Genomic DNA, 22,613 nt, shown 5'->3' with positions numbered 1-22,613 from the left:
ACAATGTTAGTGCAAGCTTCCTTATATGTGCTACCACTTCTTTTCATATGCCTTAGTCCAGACCTGGAAGGATGATTTGTGGGGTGAGGCGGTAGTTTTGTTTTTTTCTAACTCCACAGACAATAGTGCCAAATAGCTCCTAGTCTTCTGGCTTTTGGGATCTGGATGCTTATTCACTAAGAACTGAATTCACCAAATGGACAACCAACACTTTTCAGTCATTATTTATCTGGACTAGATTTGAACTAGAGCTAGTTCAAGACTAGCTACTTAAGATTTTTGTTGTGCTTATCTTTCCATCTTGTCAAACAAGATTTATAAGTCTTGTGCATTCTGTGATTTTTTTTTTCTACTTCAGTTGTAAGCTTTCTGGGGCAGAGACGTCTTTTAAAATATGTTCTATGAACAAAGGGGCTCTGATCCATGACTGGGGCCCCTAAGCACTGCTGCAGTACAAATACATAATGATTTTGAGGAAGACTCCATTGTGAAGTAGTTTAAAAAGCATTTTTAAAGTATTTCCCGATTACCGCATATAGTGGTAGATTACTCTTTTGAAAACAAATATCTTGTATATTTCTAAAACTCCTTTTATTGTGGTATGAGATACAATATACAACACTTGCAAAGGTTTATGGGGCTTTACAAACACATATGGTGATGTTCCCTGACCAGTCCAAGACAAGAGAATGGACAGTAGTTCAGAAGAGGAAGGGTTTGAAGATGAGGGATTGGTAGAAGTGGTGGATTTTATAGGAAGATATTCCAGGCATAGGGGGCAATTTATGGTGTGACATGGTAGATTTTGGATTGTAAATGGTTTACGGCAGGGACTGTCTCTTGTTATATGTCCACATAGCACCTAGAATGCTTTGGGTGCCATATACAATCAAGAATAGTTATATTTGGAGGTTGTGTTGTGATGATATTCTGGGAGAGTGGGACAGTAAGTGATCCTGTGCAGATGGTGGTGTGAGGGGAAGCCAAGTGTTGAACTAGACTGCAACACTGTAGTGGGGTCATGGGGGGCCAGGCCATGATGCTGTATAAAGGCCACATAATATGGAGGGACAGTGCCTAGTGGAGAAGATGTGATGCTGTGTGGAAGCCTCATTGCAGGGGGCTGCCAAGAAGAGGAGGGGATGATGAGAAGGTGATGCTGTAAGGAGGTCTCATGGGGGTGGGGGAGGACAACAGTGACAGTTTGGGACAGTCATAGTGATCTGTGACATCAGATGGGGTGGCCTTGTTGCAGGGGGGACAGTGCCAGGTGAGGAGGCTATGTAGGGGGGGATGTAACAATTTTGAAGGGAGGGTGTGTGGTAAAGAGGATGGTGGCAGGTGGGCAGGGGATGAAGTAGGGGCAAGACATGGTGATGTAGAGGGCAGGGTATGTGGCAATGGGGGATGATGCCAGGTGGGCTGTAGGGAGGATATGTTGTAGGGAGAACGGGGCGGGGGCGAGGCGATGTAGTGGGGAACACAGGCTGTGGGGGATATGGTGTCAGGTCAGGGAGAGACAGACATTGTGATACTGTGGGGAGGGTATGTGGCGGGTGGGGGAGGGGAACTGTGATGCCATGGGTAGGAGATGCTGTCAGGTACTGGGTGAAATGGGTGATACAGTGATGCTGTGGGAAGGGGATGCTGTTAGGCATGGGGGTGCTGTGTGGGAGGGGATGCTGTCAGGGAGCATGAGGGGGCAGGGGGATGCTATTGGGTGTGGGGAGGACATGGGGTGCTGTGTCAGGTGGGGCGTGAGGGGCAGGGGGATGCGCTTGGGTGGGACTGCGGTGGGGCGGGGGTGCTGCCGGGTGCAGGGTATGGGGGTGCCGTGGGGGAGGGGATGCTTGTCAGGTGGAGTGTGGGGGGCAGGCGGATGCTGTGTGGAGGGCATGGCGTGCTGTGGGGGCGGGGGTGCTGTCAGGTGGAGTGTGGGGGGCCGGCGGATGCTGTGTGCGGATGCTGTGTGGAGGTGCGCGCGGGGTGCTGTCAGGTGGAGTGTGGGGGGCAGGCGGATGCTGTGTGGAGGGCATGGCGTGCTGTGGGGGCGGGGGTGCTGTCAGGTGGAGTGTGGGGGGCAGGCGGATGCTGTGTGGAAGGGAGCTGCAGTGGGGGAGCGGATGCCGTGTCCCCACAGCCTGGGCACGGAACCACCCCCTTCTCCCCGCACCTGAGGAGCCCGTGACCGAGCGCCCCCCTCCCCTTCTCGTCCCGCCCCCGTGCGCAGCGGGGCCGGATGGGCTGCGGAGCCCGCCCCGTCACGTGGGGGGCGCACAGAGGGTGCAGGATGGTGGCGGCTGCGGCGGCGCCCGGCGGCGGCAGCGGGTAGAAAATGGCGGATTTCGAGGCGCTGAGGGTGAGGAGAAAAATCCATCCCTAGCGACCCCCCAGACCCCCGCCATTGCTAGCCAGAGCGGCCGCCCCCCCCTCGCCCACAGCTCGGGCGGGACCCCTCAGCCGGGGCCGGTCACTGATACAGGGTCTAACCCCCCCCTTCTCATCCGCTCCCTCGGGCCTTTTGGGGGCCCCCACCTCATCTGCCGGTCCCCACCAGGGTCTTGCCCCGCAGAGTCTTCACCCACTAGCCCGGATTCCCTCCCCCGCCCCGCGGTCTCCGTCCCAATCTGCCGCCTCAGGGTGTGCTCCCCACCCCCCCCGTGCTCCCACGCTGCTGAGGGCCCAGGTAGCCTTCATGATTCTCAAACGGAGATGGGGGGGGAGGGGCAAAGTGGAGGTGCCCTACTCCTGCTCCCCAGATCTGGAGCTTTCAGTGATTGCATGCCCGGGCGCTGATCTCTAATTATTATTTACCAGAGTTAGATGGGGGCAGGGGGAGAACCAGCCCCCCCCCCACTTCAATGTGAATGTGGCTTTTTTAAATCTTTTGACTAGGATAAACTAATAGTAGTATAAAATAACCAGTTTTGAGGAGGTGGGGGGAGAATGACAGTTGCCAGTAATTCTTACCAGAAAACAATCAAAATGATTTTTAAAAGGGAGGACACTTGAGGTGTCTTTTAAATGTCTCTTGAAATTAAAGACGAATGCAGGCCTCAAATTAAGGTGCTTTGTGCACACACGCTATCATTCATTAGCACATCTCAGCGATCTTGTAGTCCTCACCTGTACATTCTTTGACTTCAAGGAAAATGCTTTCTGTTGCCTTACTTGTTTTTAGAGGTGGAGGAGTGGAAAACTTGCAAATCCTGGTTTCCATTTTCATGTTGAGATTGTTTTCCGACATCTTGAAATCATCCTTGTACATCCAGTTTACACTAGTATAGAAAATTTCTGCCTACTAAGTGAGATGACTTGCAATTGAGATATGAAAGGAGACAATTCCGCAGTCAAATATGGCACCTTTTTTCTCTGTCTTACAGAAATGTGTATCATTTTGTATTAATTGTGGGATGGGGGACTCAAACTGATTTTTAAAATCAGATTTAAGAGAGGTTAAATTTGCCATGGAAATACATTAATTGAATGCAAATTTGTGAACAATATGCACAAATGCAAGGACTATGGAAATCGGTATTTTTTTGTGGCAGAACTATTCCATCTACTCATTCACTTGATGTCTTTTTACACAGTTACATTGAACTCCTGTAAACACTTCCAACATCAAGCACATTTCTTCCTTTGAAATATCTGTTAAGTCTAATACAAAGAGCTGACTACTTCTGCTTTTTAAAAAATATAAACATCTTTTTAATTTCCTTAACTTCTGCAAACATCATTTTTGGTACACCACTACCTCGATATAACGCCACCCAATAGAACGTGGTAAAGCAGTACTGTGGGGTGGGGGCAGGGCTGTGCACTCTGGTGGATCAAAGCAAGTTCAATATAACACGGTTTCACCTATGATGCGGTAAGATTTTTTTGGCTCCCAAGGACAGCGTTGTATCGAGGTAGAGGTGTATATGACATTTTCCTTCATATTCTTATTTCTAGTAAGTAGAGCCCAAGTCTGCAAGAATGCCATGCTTGCAGTGGGAATTTTATGTGTAGGAGGTTTACAAAACAGCTCTTAAACTTTGTCTATGGTAGGGATTTCTGCTGTCACCAATTAACATGAACCCCAGGGCTAGCACCAGTGGGAGCCCTGGTGTAGAGAAGGCTCTTGTAGCCAGGCCACTTTTCACCAGGCTTAACTAACATGTGGGAAACGCTGGCAGTTGCCAGAGCTCTGCCTGTGTTAGGGATTCTGCCAGTGCTAACATTGACCAGTTTGTTGGAACCATAGCTCTGGTGGGGGAATTTTTTCAGAAAATATTCCTAATCCAGATAGGATCTGAGGGAAGAGCAGAGTTTGGTCTTCCTGAATATGGGCTTTCTGAATTGATTTAGTAAGACTTTTTTTTTAGGCAATATAGGTGTGACTTTTTTTTTGGCTTTTTTGGGTTTGCTTGTTCAACCCCCTTCCCATGTCATACTATGGATTGTCTTGTCTTTCTACAAACTTTATACCAGGAAACTTCAGTCTTCTGTTTTAGCCTACCTGCAGTTTGCAATAGAAAGGAGGATATAGCAAAATGGACGTCCTCTCAAAGGAGGTATAAGATAAAAAGTTCCCATAAAGTTCATTCCATCTTGCCCCTAATTACGTTGAGTGAATTGGAAATATACATCTGAAATGTCAGGTGTGAAGGTGGACATCCTGAATTTCTTCACTAGATGATGTAGGTTTTGACACAGCTTAAATTATTAAATTATTGTCTGTAAGGGACTCTTCTTTGTCCATACTTCTATAGATGGAAACTTATGTAAATTTCTCCCCTCTACAATTTGATTGTTGATAGTGCTGCTTTATCTTCCTCGCTATTTTCTATCCTCATAACACCAAATAACAGGAAGTAAGTTATATGTGGTCTTTAAGCATCTTACTACTGTGCAGGCGCATAGCTAAAATAGCTTTAACTGTAAGCCCTTTGAGGCAGGGATGTGATTTGTATGATGCACTAATAAACCATACGCATCTATGTAGATCGGGGTAGGCAACCTATGGCACACGTGCCGAAGGCGGCACGCGAGCTGATTTTCAGTGGCACTCACGTTGCCCAGGTCCTGTCCACTGGTCTGGAGGGCTCTGCATTTTAATTTAATTTTAAATGAAGCTTTTAAAACATTTTAAAAATCTTATTTACTTTACATACAACAATAGTTTATTTATCTATTACAGACTTATAGAAAGAGACCTTCTAAAAACGTTAAAATATATTACCGGCATGCAAAACCTTAAATTAGAGTGAATAAATGAAGACTCGGCACACAACTTCTGAAAGGTTGCCGACCCCGATGTAGGTTGTCCCTTGCTATGGCTGATAGAGGGCTGTATGATCCAAGAAAGCTTTATATTATTACTAATGTGGTGAATTAAATGATCCAGTAGAGCAGTGGTTTTCAAACTGGGATATGCGTACTCCTTGGGGGTATGTAAAACTTCATTGAGGCATGTGAGAGAAATCCTGTATTGACAGCCAGTGCATCATGTTATCCCTTACAGACCTTCTCCCTCTCCTCCTCCCTCCCACCCCCCCCGTTTTCGTAGGTATGACCCTTTCTCCAATAGGGGTACACAGTAGACTGCATTATTTGGAAAGGGGTATACAGCTTAAAAAGTTTGAAAACCACTGCAGTAGAGAATAGGGGCAGGATCACATTCATTGTAAATTATAGGAGCCTCCAGCTTCCATGATGAGGGTAGGATTTGATGAGAAAAACTATGCTTTCCCTTATCCTCGTACCTAGTTTATATTCCTGCCTCAGTTATTGGTTTAGATAAGACACATTGCTAGAAAATAAAATCCCCATTATCATAGTACCTCAGTGCCTCACAGTCCTCAGTGTAGATATTTTCAGAACACTTCCTCCGAGGGAAATGTTATCCCCATTTTACAGATAGGACAGTGGGGCACAGATTTTTAAAAAGTATTTCAGCATTGGAAGACCCAAGTACCATTGACTTCAGTGAAACTTAGGCTCCTAAGTTACATAGGCCTTGCATTGCTGAGCGAGTCATGTCCATATTTTTAGAGGCATTTAGGTCTTAATGACTTGCCCAAGGTCACACACGAAGTTTGTAGTGGGGTAGGGACCTGAGTCTCTTGAGTTCCAGGCTAGTGCCTAACCCCTGGATTACCCTTTCTTTGTAAAAGTTGTAGAATGATGCTAGATAGTGACTGTTGGTCCAAAGTGATGGCTCTGATATTTCCATTTCTATTTATCTTACCTGTAAACTGGGGTGTCTGTGATCTAGCTTCTCTAGTCCAGAGACTATCTTGATGTCTGTTTAGCACTGGGAAAGTGGTGGTTTAGGATCTCTTTTTGTGATCCTATGTTGCTGCTGGAGAGAGTGCAGTGCATGTCTAGCCATTAAGGCCTTTACTCCCATTGATAAATCACAGTTTAAAAGACTGAGCATGACACTCACCTGTTTGGATTAGTGGATCTGAATTACAGAAATTCAATTCACAGGTATGAAGTTTCTTTTTGACAGCCACTCCTGCATGCCCCACAGTCAAGGAGGAGAATGGCTTCTTCTCAAACCGCTTTTATGGATTAACCTCCAGAAATTTCTTCCCTAAATTAGTGTTTTGTGGATTAATCTACAGTATTGTCCGTTTCAGAGTGGTAGCCGTGTTAGTCTGTATCAGCAAAAACAACCGAGGAGTCCTTGTGGCACCTTACCTATTACCTTAGACTAACAGATTTATTTGGGCATAAGCTTTCGTGGGCTAGAACCCATTTCATCAGATGCATGGCAGAGTTGCTTGCTGCACTGATGCTGAGCAAGCTGTTCACCTCAATATGTGGTCTCTACCTGTCTTGTGAAGGGACATTAGGGCAGCTTGGAAATCAATTTTTATTAGTAAGCTCGCTGGAAGTTTAGAAGCAGCAGATCAGGCTTCAAGCTTGATTCTGGTGGGTTTTTTTTTTCAGGCCAGTGGAGTATGGGGATGCTGTAGTCAGTGTGCTCAGCTTTCTGGGGTGAAGGAGCATTTTTATGTTGTGTTTTATGATTGTGGTATTAACATACTGTGTGGGGAGCCACAACCAAAGAGTTGGAGGCAGGAAGCCTTTCATTGTGGTTAAAGAAAACCAGCAGATCTTGTAGGAGCCGCCATATTCCCAATTTTTTTGGAGAGGTGTTCCTGATTGTCATGGTACTCTATTTAGTTTGTAGAATTGACTGCTTTTTATTATACTTTATACAAATACACCAAAGACTATTGCATTAAAGTATAAGCTTTTGTTGTCTCTTGTGGAAATGGTCGTTATCTTTCCCAAGCAAAATAATGCTCTGAATGTAGTTTGAAGAAAGTCTTGAGAGAAGTTGTCATCAAAAAACATCCAGAGTAAGCCTTACCTCTCACAGGCCTTAACATTCTGGAAAGATCAGATGAATTCTGAATAAGATGGTTTAATTGTATAATATAATGGTGTTTCTTTTAAAAGCATTTTAGCACTCTGAGGAACTTGAAGGTTTAGGTTGAAAGAAGCACAATTTTGTGCTTATCTCTTAATATTTTGTGACTTGCAAGACTTCCATCTGTGTGGACAATAGAGAAGTTTTAGGTGAACAAGAATATACATGTTCATTCCTTTTACATTAGGAAACAAATTAGGTGTGACATTGGGAACCTGTCATGCCATTTGGAAGGAAAGAAGAATGTGCCAGCAGAAAGAAATTCAAGTGGATCCACATTTCTGTACCCAAAAAGAAGTTTGAATCCACACCAGGTTTCATTAGGGCTTGTAAACAATGGAAAGTAAGTAGCATCTCATTTTAATAACTGCATCTGCTTTCAGACTGGGTAATACTTGCTGACACACATCTAATCAAGGGACTAATAACATCCTAGTCAAAAAACATGGTGGCTGAGAGGAGTGCATGCAAGTTTGAAAGTCTCAAAGTTCTGAGCTTTAAACTTCAGTTGCACAACAGAATCCTTGTGCCGCCATAGATAAGATCTTTAACTTTTCTGCATCCATCTCCACGCTTTGTAAAATGGGGAGAATAGTTGCCTACTTAACTAGGGTATTGTAAACATTGTACAAATACTAACTAATCCTCACAACATGTAAAATTCTATATGTGTCCTTAGTATTAAGAAATAGAGTAAGAAAATGGTTATGGGATGTGCAGGTGTATAAAACATTTTGTATATCTACAGTATACTGAACTATTGCCATACTGTGTAACATTAGTTGTTCAGGTATAAAATTAAAACCACTGCACTTAACACATTTAATTTTATCCAGTATAATAATGCATTTTAAAGTGTGGATTCTCAGTTGCTAGCCGGGAAGGAAACAGCATATTATAAAGTGGATGAATTTTGTTTATCTTGTCATGCCCCATTGTGCACATCTTTCAGTTTTTGTCATGTATTACTTGCATCAAGGGCTCTGGGTTTATGATTTCTAACACAAAGCCAATGTGTAATTCTTGATAAAACTTGAGTGGTGGAATGCAGCTGTGACTAGACCGTGAACAATTGTCTATAACTATATGCTGTAGAGATCACGACATTGTTTAGAACATTCTATTCATTATGTTTAATAAAATAACTGATTGTAGCTGTAAGGTAATCTGTAACATTTGGGACTTCATCCTGCAGTCCCTGCACACACACATCCCACATATTTTGAACAGAGATTTTGTGTTACAGGTTTGGTACCTTAAATATTAAATGGGGGGATGGTGGGGGGAAGATGAATTGTAATACTCTAGAGTTTTAAGATGCAGTAATTCACACAAGCAATATTTAAAGAATGCTAACGGGGGGAAAAAGTGAGATCATCTATTTCATAGGATTAAAAAAAAACGATGGGATATTCCTTGATACCTGAGTGGTGAGCATGTAGGGCCAAGTTTTCAGAGATTTGTGCATCCAACACAAACATGCAGTTATGGTTTACAGTACCATGCACTGGGATGCATGCAGCTTTGAAAACCTACTGCTTAATTTATACATTTCCTCATTAGCTATAAATTGTATTCTTCTTGCCCTCCCTTTTAGGGCCAGATAATCAGATGGTGTAAACAAGCATACCTCCATTTATTTCAGTGCACATACTTATTTTCGAGTTGATCTTGCTAACATTTTTGTTACGTGAGTGTAGAGCAGAGAACTGGAATCAGGAGGCCTGGTTCTGTTCATGAGTCTGTCACAGTGTTGGTGAGCCACCTTGGCCAAATCACATAAACTGTCATTGCTAGAGCCCTTCCAAATTCCTGGCCGCGAAACGTGTCAGACCATGAAATCAAGCTATTGGATGGGAGGGGCAGGGTTGGGGGCACCCCAGCCAGGGGCTCCTACCTGGTCCCTGGCTCCAGCTGCCAGTCCCCCCTGGGCTTGGAATGGATGGGACTTAATCTTCTCCTGCACAGCTGCTTGTGGGGAAGGGGGAGGGAATCAGACCCACCTCAGGGTACCTATCCCAGCTGCAGGAAGCTCCGGGACTGGGCAGGGAAGAGCAAGTCCTGTCCCTCCCCAGCCTAGCTGGGACTAGCAGCTAGGAGCACCCCCAGCAGCACGGGGGAAGTCAGACTCGCCTCCACCTCCGGTAACCTCCTGTGACTGCAGAAAGTTCCGGGGCTGCTGCCTTCAGAACCTAGCTCTGAAGGCAGTGCAAAAGTGAGGGTGGCAATCCCATGGACCATGCCCCCGACTCCCTTTTGGGTCGGGACCCACATGGTTACAACACCCTGAAATTTCAGATGTGTAAACATCACAATGTGAAATTGACTAATTTTCAATTTCGGTGGTCATGAAATAGACCAGAATGGACTGGGAATTTGATATGGCCCTACTCATTGCCTGTGACAGTCTTGAGATCTTTGTATGAAAGGTGATATGTAAGTACATTAGCAGCACTATTAGCAGTCTGAAGACTAAAAGATGAGTTGGGGGGGAAAAAAGAATGTAGAGATTCAAGTACTTCTTGGTTGAAGTTTTTTCCAAGTAGAGTAGTGGATTTAGACACGTCTTCCATTAATTTCAATGGAAAATACCTAAATTCCCTAGATTGCTTTGAAAGCTAAGTTCCTATTCACTTGCTAAACTTAAGGCTTGACTTGAAACAATCATGAATAGTTTTTGAATAGTAACTACTTCTTATTTGATTTCAACTTTTTTAAATGGGTGGAACTTTCCTGTCTATATTTGGATCTAATGGCCTTCAAAATCTTGTTTTTGCAAAAACACACTTGGATTATAAAAGCACAGGAAAAACCCTTGAAGCTCCCAGACTATTTTTCCTGTTTAAAACTTAAACTTTGTTCAACAAAACTTCCTTCAAACTTTCTCCCGGGGGGTGGGGGGAGGGGGAAGAGAAGCTGATTGGATGAAACTTTTACAAAGCATGAAGTCATAGCTAGGAAGAGATTAGATTTTTACATCTGAAGCTTGCATCCTTGATTTAAAAAGGGCAAATGGTGGTTATATGTAAGAGAGACTGGAAATTTAAAAGTAAATCATAAAAGCACCATCAGTAGCCCATATCAGAGCAGTAGTGTGAAAAACATGCTGGTAACTAGGCTATAGTTTTGCAGTATCTAGAAAACAAACAAAAAATGAAAACAACTTTTTGGAACCTACATTAGGTCTAACTTATAAATGGAAATATTTACTGGAAATTACTTAAGGCATGATCTTGCAAATAGATGCACAAGAGTAGATGCTTATGTCCCTACAGGATCCTGTTGATTTTAATGGGAATCCATAGAAACATAAGGTCCATTCTGGCAGATCTGTTTGCAGGTTCTGGAAGTAAATTATGAAGTAGGAACTTGATCCTGCATCCCTTACGCATCCAAAACTACGGTTGACTTAAAGGGAAAGCAGAATCCAGCTCTAAATGAAATGCTCTGTTGTTGAGCGTGTTTAATCACTTGCAGTAAAATCAATGTTAGCAATATTTTTCTTCAAAAGCACAAGTTTTGTGCATCAATGCAGTGTACATGTATTTCTACTTACAAGATGCATCTGAGGTGCATTGACTTTCCATTTAACTAGCGGGTTGTCACATTTATACCAATATGCAATAGCAAAATGCTAGTCTTTAGAATTTCCACATTAAGCATGAGTTGTTTCTAAACATACTTGACTGCAAATTTTGCCTTGATTAATTTTCAGGAATGCACACAAGCAGTAAGGGAAATGGAAAGCGTACTGCAAGGCATAGCCTGTTTCTTTAACTCTTGATCGAAGGAGTTTCCACATTACATTTTGGTTTAAATTCTCTTGGTCAAAATGGATTCCATAAATACTATCAGCAAAAAGTTTTATTCCCTAAACCTAAATTAAGAACTTCCCAATGCTATTAAATTTCTTTGTTGCATTTTGTATGTAAACAGTCTGACATCCAAGAGCATGTTAATTTAAGCCAATTATCTTTCTTTTTAATATTAAAATCTTATTATTTTCCTATATTTTTTTAAAATTTGAAATACATTGTAAGACTCTTAATTAAACTGTTAACTTAAGCTAATTTTTATAAAGCCCCAACGTTTTCTTTAAATCTCCATCCCAGGCCCAAAAATAAACCTTAAAAATTTGACTTCACAGGGAGCGTGATTGGACCTGAAGGAGGGAAATATGTCAAAGGATTTTAAAATATATGTCCTTTTGACAGTTTGATAGTCATTTCTAGATGGCTGGATATGCATATCTGTTTGTTTCTAATCTTTTTTTCATATGTAGTTTTTGGAGATTTTCTGCTTTAACTGAAGGGAGTGAGAATTTGAGGTGATTTTGGGCGGGGGGCAGTCAACTTGAGAATTCCGAGTCTGTGCTAATTTTAGCAGATGTATTATACGGTATAGTGTGAGAATTGTTACATATCCCCAGTAAATTTATTTGAAAAATAGTTCAGAGATCATGTCAATACCTGCAATATGGCTAATAACTGCTGACAGCCAAATTGATTATAGTGATTCTAATACCAAGTTGTTACAGAGAAATAACTGTATATTGAGAGGTGTGAATTGGACATACAGAGCTGGGAACTATATAACCATAGGGGGTTGGGGGAAGAGGAGGATAACATCAGTAACTGTGTTGCATCTCTGCTCTGGTGGAGGCAACTGATTTAGACTAAAAATAACTTTTTCCCTACCTACCTAGTCCACAATTGTATGATAGTTTTATCCCTTATTTTGGTATTAGAGCAGATAAATCCATCTTGAAATGTATTGTCAACAGTTTCCAATATCAATATTTTATTTACTTTCAAAAATTGAAGACCATTTGAGTTGGCAGTAAACTAACGTTTTATAGAATCCTAGGTCCCTGCCATTTCAAACTTCTATTTAGGTCATCTCGTTATCTCCCTGATAATTAGTATTGTTACTTACAGTACATTTAAAGCTATCCTGGACAAAATACTAGAATGTGTCAGATCATAGGACTCCCTCTACTTCCCCTGCAAGACTTCCACATTTCACACCTTACTGTGTTTCACTCTCATGAAATTTCTCCTGATAGTCACCCTAATTCTTCCCTTCAGCAATTTTGGTTCTGTAATTTCTAGCAATATCATGTATCATTCTACATAATTCCTCTCCATATTTATATGGTTCAAATAACTGTAGCCAGTTATTGTAGTACATTTAGATGGCATCTGTTAGCCAAGTATTAATGGGAATTTGCACTAAAAAGATATCAAGACTGTCCAAGACAATTGCACACTTATGAGAAATTACCTGTCCAATCACAATTACTGTCAACTGCTAATAGTCTAGGAAAAACACACCCCACTTCAAACATTTAGATTCTAGATATTCAAGATTAGTAATTAAAGGATAAATTGAGGTTGAGTATTTAATGATAATAGGGAAGAAATAATAGAAATTTATGGCCTGGTTTTCTTGTTTTCCCTTCATCTTTCTCTCTCAATTCCAGCTGAAGTCAATGGGAAGTGTGAGTGCTCCACACCTTTTGAAAATGAGGCTCTTAGTTGTTGTCATAGTAAGACAGAGGGGCATGCTTTACAGAACATCGTCTGGGAACCAGGAATAAACTACAGTAGAACTCCATTTAACTGAGCTTCCATTATTCGGCTCTCCATATTTATCAAAGCACTAGCTGCCTGAGGCAGACAGTGGCCAGGGCTTGAAACCATTCTCTGGTTTATCTGGATTTTTGTTATCCAATCTGGTCCTAGTCCCAATTAGATTGAATAACCGGGGTTCCACTGGAGTTTTAACACCAGCTCAGCAACTGGTCCCCCTGTTGTGTTGAGTGAGTCTCTTCAAGGAACACTCAACTTGCAATTTTTTTGTTAAACTGACTAGATCTCAGGTCGCTTCATGTCCTAACCTGCCTCTGATTTATTCCCCCCCCCCCCCCCCCGCCAATCTTGTGGTTTTGCATAAACATTTTCCAGTTATGTCCCCCTCTATCTTTAAAAATTATCTTCTCTGTGGAATAGTCCCACACAAACAGGGAAATTGACTGAGTAGCAGAATATGTAGGAGAAATAGTAAACAGTCTAAACACAGAGGACTCTCAAATTCACAAAGTAAACAGGCTGAAGAAAGATTTTATTTTTTTAGGTGTTACTTGTGATAATAGTGGGGAAAGGTCAGGTAGGTGTGAAGTTTTAAGTTGACAATATCCTTTTAATTTTCTCAAGCATAAAATCAGACAGTTCTGAAAGTTAATGAGTTAATTATAAAATGCCATGTAATTATTTTTTGGAACGTAGATGCACTATGATGGGTACTTTAAAAAAAAAAGTCATCATAATTACCTTTTTAAATGAGTGCTAATCCTTTTTAAAATTTTATTTTGATTTTTTTCCAAAGTAAAGTTGAATGGTGGTAATTCATATGAAATTTTGCAAAATTAGTTATCTATCTAGTTCACTGTTTCTCTAACTCTGGAAAGCTGAACACTTCTTCAGGAAAATGAAACCAGCTGTGCCTCCTTTTGATCCTACCTGAGGAATTGATCCCACTTTTTAGGAAACACTGGTCTAGTTGAATAGGCAAGATGATACTCAAATTTTGGAGATGCGCAAGGGGCAAAGCTATACTCAGGGAGAGAGTTTTTTTAATTTTTTTTTAAGAATAAATCTTAAAGCTGAGCTATAAAAATCTATGTACTTTCAGAAATGAATTTTATATGCTATACATATTGGGAGTACTGTGCTAACCTTAACTTTTTTTCTCCCTTTAGAATATGGTATCAAGTTTTCGAGTTTCTGAACTACAAGTGTTGTTGGGCTTTGCTGGACGTAATAAAAGTGGGCGCAAACATGACCTCCTGATGAGGGCACTGCATTTATTGAAGAGTGGCTGCAGCCCAGCAGTTCAAATTAAAATCCGAGAGCTTTATAGGCGTCGGTACCCAAGGACTATTGAAAGTCTGTCTGACTTGTCACCTATAAAACCTTCAGTTTTCAATTTGGATAGTAGCTCCTCTCCTGTGGAACCTGACTTGACTGTTGCTGGAATCCACCCACTACCTTCTACTTCAGTCACTCCTCAATCCCCTTCATCGCCTGTTGGTTCTGTGCTGCTTCAAGACACTAAGCCTCACTTTGAGATGCAGCAACCATCACCTCCAATTCCACCTGTCCATCCTGATGTTCAGCTAAAAAGCCTCCCATTTTATGATGTGCTTGATGTTCTCATTAAACCTACAAGTTTAGGTAAGTGTTAAATTAAGCAATCTGTAGAGTTTGTTGTTAAAACTGACTAAAGCAACCATCATTTTGATCATTACATCTGATCAGTAAATCCAGATCCATAAAATAGTGAGCTTCCCAAATTATACATTTGTATAGAGGTCAACATTTCCACTTTGTAAAGACAGTAAATGCTGCTTGGCATTTTATAAATTGCTCTAACTTCCACTCCCAGAAGCAATAATGTTCTTTACCTGCAGCCAAGTGACACTCAAAATCATGGTTCTTTTCTGCCTTTGAAAATACTAAAGAATTTACTTCCTATATGATCTTTGAAGCAAAAATGTACTTAGGATCAGTATAAGCAAGGAGAAACCTACAAGGCCAGTAGAAAATGGATTTTGGAAAATAATTTTTGATCCATGTGGGTGATCACAAATTGCGCTATCATGTTGCTAGAAGGAAGTTTCAAGGTTAGCAAACTGTTCTCCAGCTACAGAAAATTTGAGATGTTTGTTTTCAGGGTAGGGTCTGAAGAGCCTAGCTCTTCATAATGAATTTGACATTAAATCTACTGCACTCATTTAGTATAATCACTTGATGAATGATGGTTGTGAAGAAGTGATTGTTCACTTTAACCTCTTATTGACTGAGACTATGGCTACGCTGGCAGAGTTTTTGCGCTGTCAGTTTCACCAGTGATAGGGAACCGGTAAAAGAAAAGTGCAGGTTTGTGTTCTCTCTTACTTCCACAGGCATCAGATCGTGTTCACATGTGCAGCACTTCCATGGCCGATGAGAGCAGCGCACTGAGGGCAACTATCCCATAGTGCAGCTCTCTCCATTTTGAGGATAGGCCTTGTGGGAAAGGAGGGTGATCGCACGGTATCCTGGGTCTCTGCAGAGACTCCTCTCCCCAAACACTGATCAGCTCCAGTAGCTCAGCACTGCTCTAAGCAGGGGATCGTTTGCTCGATAAGTGAGCACTTGCCAAGAAAACAGGAGGGGGAGTTTCAAAGTTCCTGGAGCTTTACAGGGAGAGGGTCGGACATCTGTTTACCTGGTATCAGAGCAGCAGAGCTGCTCGCCAGAGTGGTCACCTTAGGCACTGTGGGATATCCTCGGGAGACTAAAAGCTGTGTGAACAGGAAGAACATGTCTCCACTTGCACATCAACGCAAAAGTATCACTGGTAAGAACTGTATGCATCTCATGGAAGTGGTTTTCTGTTTGCGGTGAAAGTTTCACTGCAAAAAGTCATTGGCAAGTGTAGATGCTCTCGTGGTTTTTGCGTGAAAAGGGGACATTTTTGCGCTTTAAATGGCAAGTGTAGACATGCCCTGACTGGTTTTTATTGGAGTACAGAATAGAGCTGTCGTGTGCACTTCAGCAATTTGAAGTCCTGCTTATCCTCAAAGGCCCAGATTTGAAAGGTATTTAAGCATTGCAACACTGAGTGCATCAAGGCCTATGTGATCTTTTAGGGGCCTAAATCTCATTTTCAAAAGTGATCTAGTCCAAGGCTCTAAGTGCCTAGATCACTTTTGAAAACAAGATTTAGGCTCCTAAATGACGTAGGCGTTGCAGTGCTGAGTGCACTAAGGCTTAAATACCTTCAAAATCTGGGTCTAAATCCATCTCCTTGAAAACATATACTGTATCTTTGTGAATATGTTGGTTTCTGCTTTTTTAAAAGTTCAGTTTGTTGCATCACATTCAATATTCATGCTTCTAAAACTGCACATAAGGTGGTCCCTACCTCCCATCTGTGCTCTCATTTTCCCTCACACTCCCTGCTTATTGTGGGGATTTTTCTTTTCCTAATTCCTTTTCTTTTTTTCCCCTCCCCTCTTCTGTACCTGTGCCCCCATGACTACGATAGACTATTTTGTCATTCGTTAGTAGCTCCCTCTTTTCTTAAAACCCATTTCTTCATGCAATCTCTTATATGTGATCCCTATACTCTCTCTCAATTGAACTTAATCTTTTGAATTGTAAACTCCACAAGGCAAGGATTGTAGCATTTTCTGTTTTTGTACAGTAACAAGCATGCTGGTGCTGAGCAAGTAATATAATAACTAGGAATTAATCACAGTTAACTCACGCAATTAACTCAAAAAAAATTGTGATTAATTGCACTTTTAATCACACTGTTAAACAATAGAATACCAATTGAAATTTATTAAATATTTGTGGTTGGTTTTCCTACATTTTCAAATATATTGATTTCAATTACAACACAGAATATTAACTGTACAGTGCTCACTTTATATCATATTTGCATTGTAAAAATGATAAAATAGTATTTTTTTAATTCAGCTCATACAAGTGCAATCTCTATCGTGAAAGTGCAATTTACAAATGTAGATTTTTGTTACAGAACTGCATTCAAAAACAAAACAATGTAAAACTTTAGAGCCTACAAGTCCGTTCAGTCAATCGCTCAGACAAACAAGTTTGTTTACATTTAAAGGAGATAATGTTGCCCGCTTCTTATTTACAATGTCGCTTGACTGTGAGAACAAGTAGGACTGAGTGGACTTCTAGGCTCTAAAGTTTTACATTGTTTTGTTTTTGAATGCAGGGTTTTTTGTATATAATTCTACATTTGTAACTTCAACTTTCATGATAGAGATTCCACTACAGTACTTGTGTTAGGTGAATAGAAAAATACTATTTCTTTTGTTTTTTACAGTGTAAATATTTGTAATAAAAATAAATATAAAGTGAGTGCTGTACACTTTGTAATTGAAATCAATATATTTGAAAATGTAGAAAACATCCAAAAATATTTAAATAAATGTATTCCCTTATTGTTTAACCGCAATTAATGACGCAATTAATCACAGTTAATTTTTTTAATCGCTTTACAGCCCTATTAATTGTTCGTCTTACTTGGCTTGTTAATTTTTCAGAGCTGTGAACATGTCTTAATGAGTTAATAAGTTTATTGATGGTAAGTAATGGCTTGTTCCAGTAGTGTGAATAACTACCACAGTTAGATCTTCAGCATGATTGTGTTCAACTAGCAAACGTTTTGGAAAAATACTTCTATATGGATACAGAATTACTTTAAACAAGGATGTAAGTGTAATCCAACTATTTATATATCACTATAGCATGCTTTATTGGGTTACTACTAACCAGGTAGTCTAAAGCAGTTTGTCTGTATTGGTACAGCCTGGAAGAGAGTAGTGCACCTGTCTTAGGTCTAGCCACTGGCTAGACCTGGTTTTGGAAACTCTTTTAGATGTTCCAGATCTTGGGGTTTGTTTGTATGGTAGTATGTGTAATTTTTCTGGGTTGGTTTGTTTTTGTTTTTTGAGGAGGAAGGTAGAAAACACGCATGGGGTTTTTTTTTTTTTCTCCCCAATATTTCAACCAGCTCTGACAGTGTCAGTATCTTCCAGGGTGCACAGCATGCTGTAAGTGAGTTTGCTGACAGAGAAATGTGAGGCAATGAATATGCAAAGTTTTTTGAATCTACGTAAATGTAAATTGTTTTTCTACGATGGTTATGATAAAAAGGAAACTGATTAGGTCTTGAAAATGACTTGATATTGAGTATTACGAGCACTGAACCAAGAACAAACAGATCAACATACTGCAAGGAAGTTGTAATCGAGATTTGGTGGTTGTCAGTTTTTCTTTTAAGACATTTATTAAAATAAATTTTACTTAAAGTTTTGTGGCTTGTTTATAAACAGTCTGTGCATATTACTATTCTTAATGGCAGGGTACAGAATAACTTATGTTTTTTCACTGTTGTATAATATCATGAACCAAAAGCTGAAACTGGCCTGAAGTACTCTGTGGAAAATATTGCTGTATGCAGTAGGTACTCAAGCCATGGCTCAAATGAAAGTCCCCATATGCTAGATTAAAGATAGGGGTCCTAGTCTTTGTAGATATTGGATGCTTATATACTATGGTGTTGGGTGCCAATATAAAGACACAGATCATTAACAAGGAAAAAAGAACATAAGAATGGCCATACTGGATCAGACCAGTGGTCTTATCTAGCTCAGTATCCTGTCTTCCAACAGTGGCCCCTACCAGATATTTGAGGGAATGACGAGAGAGGCAATTATCGAGTGATCCATCCCCCGTCATCCAGTCCCAGCTTCTGGCAGTCAGAGGCTTAGGGACATTGGAGCATGGGGTTGCATCCCTTACTGCTTACTGTCTTGGTTGATAGTCATTGATGGACCTATCCTCCATAGAATAACCTAGTTATTCTTTTGGCCTTCACAACATCCCCTGGCAGTGAGGTTTATAGGTTGACTGTGGGTTGTGCGAAGTACTTCCTTATGTTTGTTTTAAACCTGCTGCCTATTAATTTCACTGGGTGACCCCTGGTTCTTGTGTTATATGTAGTAGTAAATAACACTCTCATTCACTTTTTCTAATCTGTTCATGATTTTTTTCAGACCTCTTTCCCCCACCCCCTTCTCTTTCCTAAGATGAACTGCCCCAGTCTTTTTAATCTCTCCTCGTATGGAAGCAGTTCCATACCCCTGATCATTTTTGTTGCCCTTCTCTGTACCTTTTTATATTCTAGTAGGTCTCTTTTTTGCAATGGGATGGCCAGAACTACATGCAGTATTCAAGGGGTGGGCATACTATGGATTTATATAGTGTCATTATATTTTCCTCATGTATCCATTTCCTAATGGGCTCTAACAAGGACCACTTTTGCTTTTATAATAGTACACTTCTACCCCGATATAATACTGTCCTCAAGAACCAAAAAATCTTACCGTGTTTATAGATGAAACCGCATTATATTGAACTTGCTTTGATCTGTTGGAGTGCGCAGCCCCCCCCCGCCCCGCGGGAGCACTGCTTTACCGCGTTATATCTGAATTCGTGTTATATCGGGTCGTGTTATATCAGGGTAGACATGTAATATCAGTTAGTAGAGTCAGCATAGGAAACCTTCCGAAAGAGATCTGGGGTCAAATTTTGATATACATGTGCATGGCTTGTTGCGGGGATAGCATTTTCCTTACAGAATTCAGTACTTTTTCTTTAAAAATGACTCTAATATTAGAGTGAAATTTCACTTTTTTTTTTGCATATGTATGCCCTTGAAAACAATGAAAATGAAACAATATTCTGCAACTGCAATGAGATGGCATCTCAGCTCTGTTTTGAGCAATGCTAGTTAAGTATCTCTATCTTCTAGTGGTATTGAAGTTTCATTTTGTTGTTAGTATTTCTGTAGGGCATTAAATTTTAAAAGTACTGTGCATTGTGCCTCTAGTGATCTCCACTTTCGGGTGGCTTGTGGAGCTGCTTTTGTTTTAGTCATGATGAAACACTTAATTTTGATTTAGGGATATTCTTTTGTAGCCAAATGCAGATTTCATATAGTATTTTAGAAGGTTTCTTTCCTATATAAACTAACTAAATAAGCACAAACCAGGAGCTTTTCTATCTGTTGCAGGTGTTTATTTGTAAAAGCAACTGATAGTCTTGACAGAAAACATTAAATTAGAGTATAGAACCAAACAGCAAAGTTTCCTTAAATAATTACTACAGAGGGAATGGCCAGCAATATGGGGAAACTTGATAAAAATTAATGCTAAATCTAGGAGGAGGAAATGAACAGGTATTCCCACCTTGAGAAGCTGTCCACAATATAAAAGCACAATTGTGCTACATGTTTGCATTCCTGGAGTAATTAAACCCTTCCCCTTGTTCCCTGCCAGGTATCATGCTTATGAAGTCACCTTTTTTAAAAAATGTGTTCAATTGCAATATTTTTCAGCCTTTCAAAGCCATAAGCATCCTCAAAGATGGGGTGAGATGGGCCAGTAAGACACTCTCTCTCCATTAACTTGCAAATTGTGAAGAGGAGTGATACTGGACAGTTGTCGGCAGCATCATGTGTTGGCTTCCCATGTTTGAAGAAGGCAATGACTATCACTTCATGACAGCTTTTTAGGCTCGTCACCTGCTAAGTATCTCTACCTTTTAAGAGTTCTCAAGGTGACTAACGCTGCTGCTGATCTATCAAGAAACTCATGCTGCAGACTACAAGCAAACTGCAAGATGCAACATTCATGGTTATGAACTCATTGCTACTGTGAATGACGACGTTAAGTGTGGCCTGGGCATGGTCTTAAAGATGTCTGAGTCCTGAAGGATCCCAAGACCATGGGAGATTCTGTTGCTGCAGTAAGAGCTTGGACAACTGACCATAATGAATGCTTGCAGACCTCCAAATCTTGAATGAATGAAATCTGTATTACCTCCCCACCCATTTGGCTTTGTACCTTTGTGACTTAAATAGCTACCACTCACAATAGGGCTATAGCAGACATGATGCAGCTGGTGGACCTCATTTGCAGATGTCTACCTTCTTTGTTTAAGTTCAAAATCAGGGACTTTTTGCTCTGGCAGATAGAATACTGAACACAAACCGGACCTCTGCTTTCTGATGAAAGACAATAGTGTTTTTCCTCTGAAAGCTTCACAGACAGTGCTTGGAAACTTTGCTTGCAGCCAACACTGCTCTGCTATTCTGCATGTCAGTTTAGCTGTGCACTGCATATGCCGCAGCAATTGTACAAAGGATACACCATATCTGGTCAGTCCCAGGAATCTCTGACCGCCTTGTTTATCATCTTACCAAAGGTGCTGTGAAACACATTCCTCACAGCTATCACATGGTCTCAGCTACTTGCTGGCAGCTGAAGAGTATGAGAAGAGCTATGATCTGGACAAAGCAAAAGCACTAATAGTCATTGAACTCTGCATGCCTGAAAAGATGAAACAAAATATTAGATGGTCTTCATTACGCTCATTCTAGTAGTAAAGCCTGTGAGCTTGAAGTCACTGACCTAGGAAAAACACTGTCAACCAAAAGTGACAGCCAATACTATCACCCACCCTCCTTTGTAATTCAAAAACCAAAACTGACCTGTTTGGCTAGACAGAAGGTTTAGAAAGAGCTCTTTCTTAACATCCAACAAAGTTCTGCCACTTCACCTATATATCCCCATATTGCATAGTAGAAGAAATCAAGGGTCTTGTGGCCACTAAAAAAGGAAAAGCTGCTTGCAAGGATAGCATTTATCCTGAATTCCTGAAGAATTTGGTGTCAAATGATGAGCATGGTTGGCAAATGTATCCACTGCCGTACGTTCAATAATAGAATAGTCCATAGGTGGTTTCAGCCTGTGTCCATGTTAGAGTAAGGCTGTACAAGTGATTTTGGGCAGTGGGGAGGAACATCACCACTCTTACTTAGCAGATGTGTTCTCTGTGCATGTTCTGATTCTATAGAAGTCAATAGAAGTGTTTTTACTTCTGGTAGCCTTGCACAATTGTCAATGAGTGCAAGAATTTTGTCTGATTGAATTATTACCAGTGATGATGCAGAAGTCAAGAATTTTGCTTGATGATTAGCAGGACTGGCAGGAAAAACACTTTAAAAAAAGGAAAGAAAAGAAGAAGAAAAAAATTGTAAACCAGGCATGCTTGAGCTAGAGTTTTATTGAGAGAGAGTGAACCCTTAAAATGCCATTTTTATTGTCCATTTGAATGAAGTGCACATCAAGCTCTACAAATGAAATTGTCTACAATTGTTTACAAATTGGCTACAGCCAATCCCTAAACAGAGCTTTACTTGGTGTAATTAGTTCCATATGAGTTTTTTACATGAAATATATCTAGATAATTAACTACTGATTTTTTGTGTGTGTGTAAGAAAACTGGTTTTAAAATAAAACTGACTTGGATTATGCATAATCCCATGTAGTAGACCCAGGAAGGCTCTTGAGACCAAGAACAAACAACTCACTGTGTGTATTTGAGAATTAGGGATTTGGAGGGCAGATAGACTCTTTTATGGTTGAGCAGCTAAGGAGTACAGTTATTCCCTTATGACTTTTTGAAGGGACGAGTAGTTCATATATTTGCAAACTAGCGATATAGTGGTGACTTGTTTATCTTAAAAAAAA

The 22,613-nt window shown here is 40.7% G+C and overlaps 1 protein-coding gene across 6 annotated transcripts in view; it reads left to right on the top strand.

Annotated features, from left to right (window-relative positions):
• The window catches only part of PIAS2 (protein inhibitor of activated STAT 2), a 54,798-nt gene that overhangs the window by 7,709 nt on the left and 24,476 nt on the right, over positions 1–22,613 (top strand). For 5 of the 6 annotated variants that reach the window (XR_005600333.1, XR_005600334.1, XR_005600335.1 and 2 more), the window contains exon 2: positions 14,193–14,667. Coding sequence is in view for 3 of the 6 variants with exons in the window: in XM_039544286.1 (XP_039400220.1) it covers positions 14,193–14,667 (475 nt within the window). In the remaining 3 variants the exon portion in view is untranslated. Of the gene's footprint in view, positions 1–7,619; positions 7,776–14,192; positions 14,668–22,613 lie in introns of all 6 variants that reach the window. The other variant, XM_039544288.1, reaches the window with a different exon arrangement.

Source organism: Mauremys reevesii, linkage group 6 (assembly GCF_016161935.1).
Source record: "Mauremys reevesii isolate NIE-2019 linkage group 6, ASM1616193v1, whole genome shotgun sequence".
Lineage (NCBI taxonomy): Eukaryota > Metazoa > Chordata > Testudines > Geoemydidae > Mauremys > Mauremys reevesii.
Note: the sequence above shows the minus strand (reverse complement) of the source record. Positions and strands in the feature narration are given on the sequence as shown.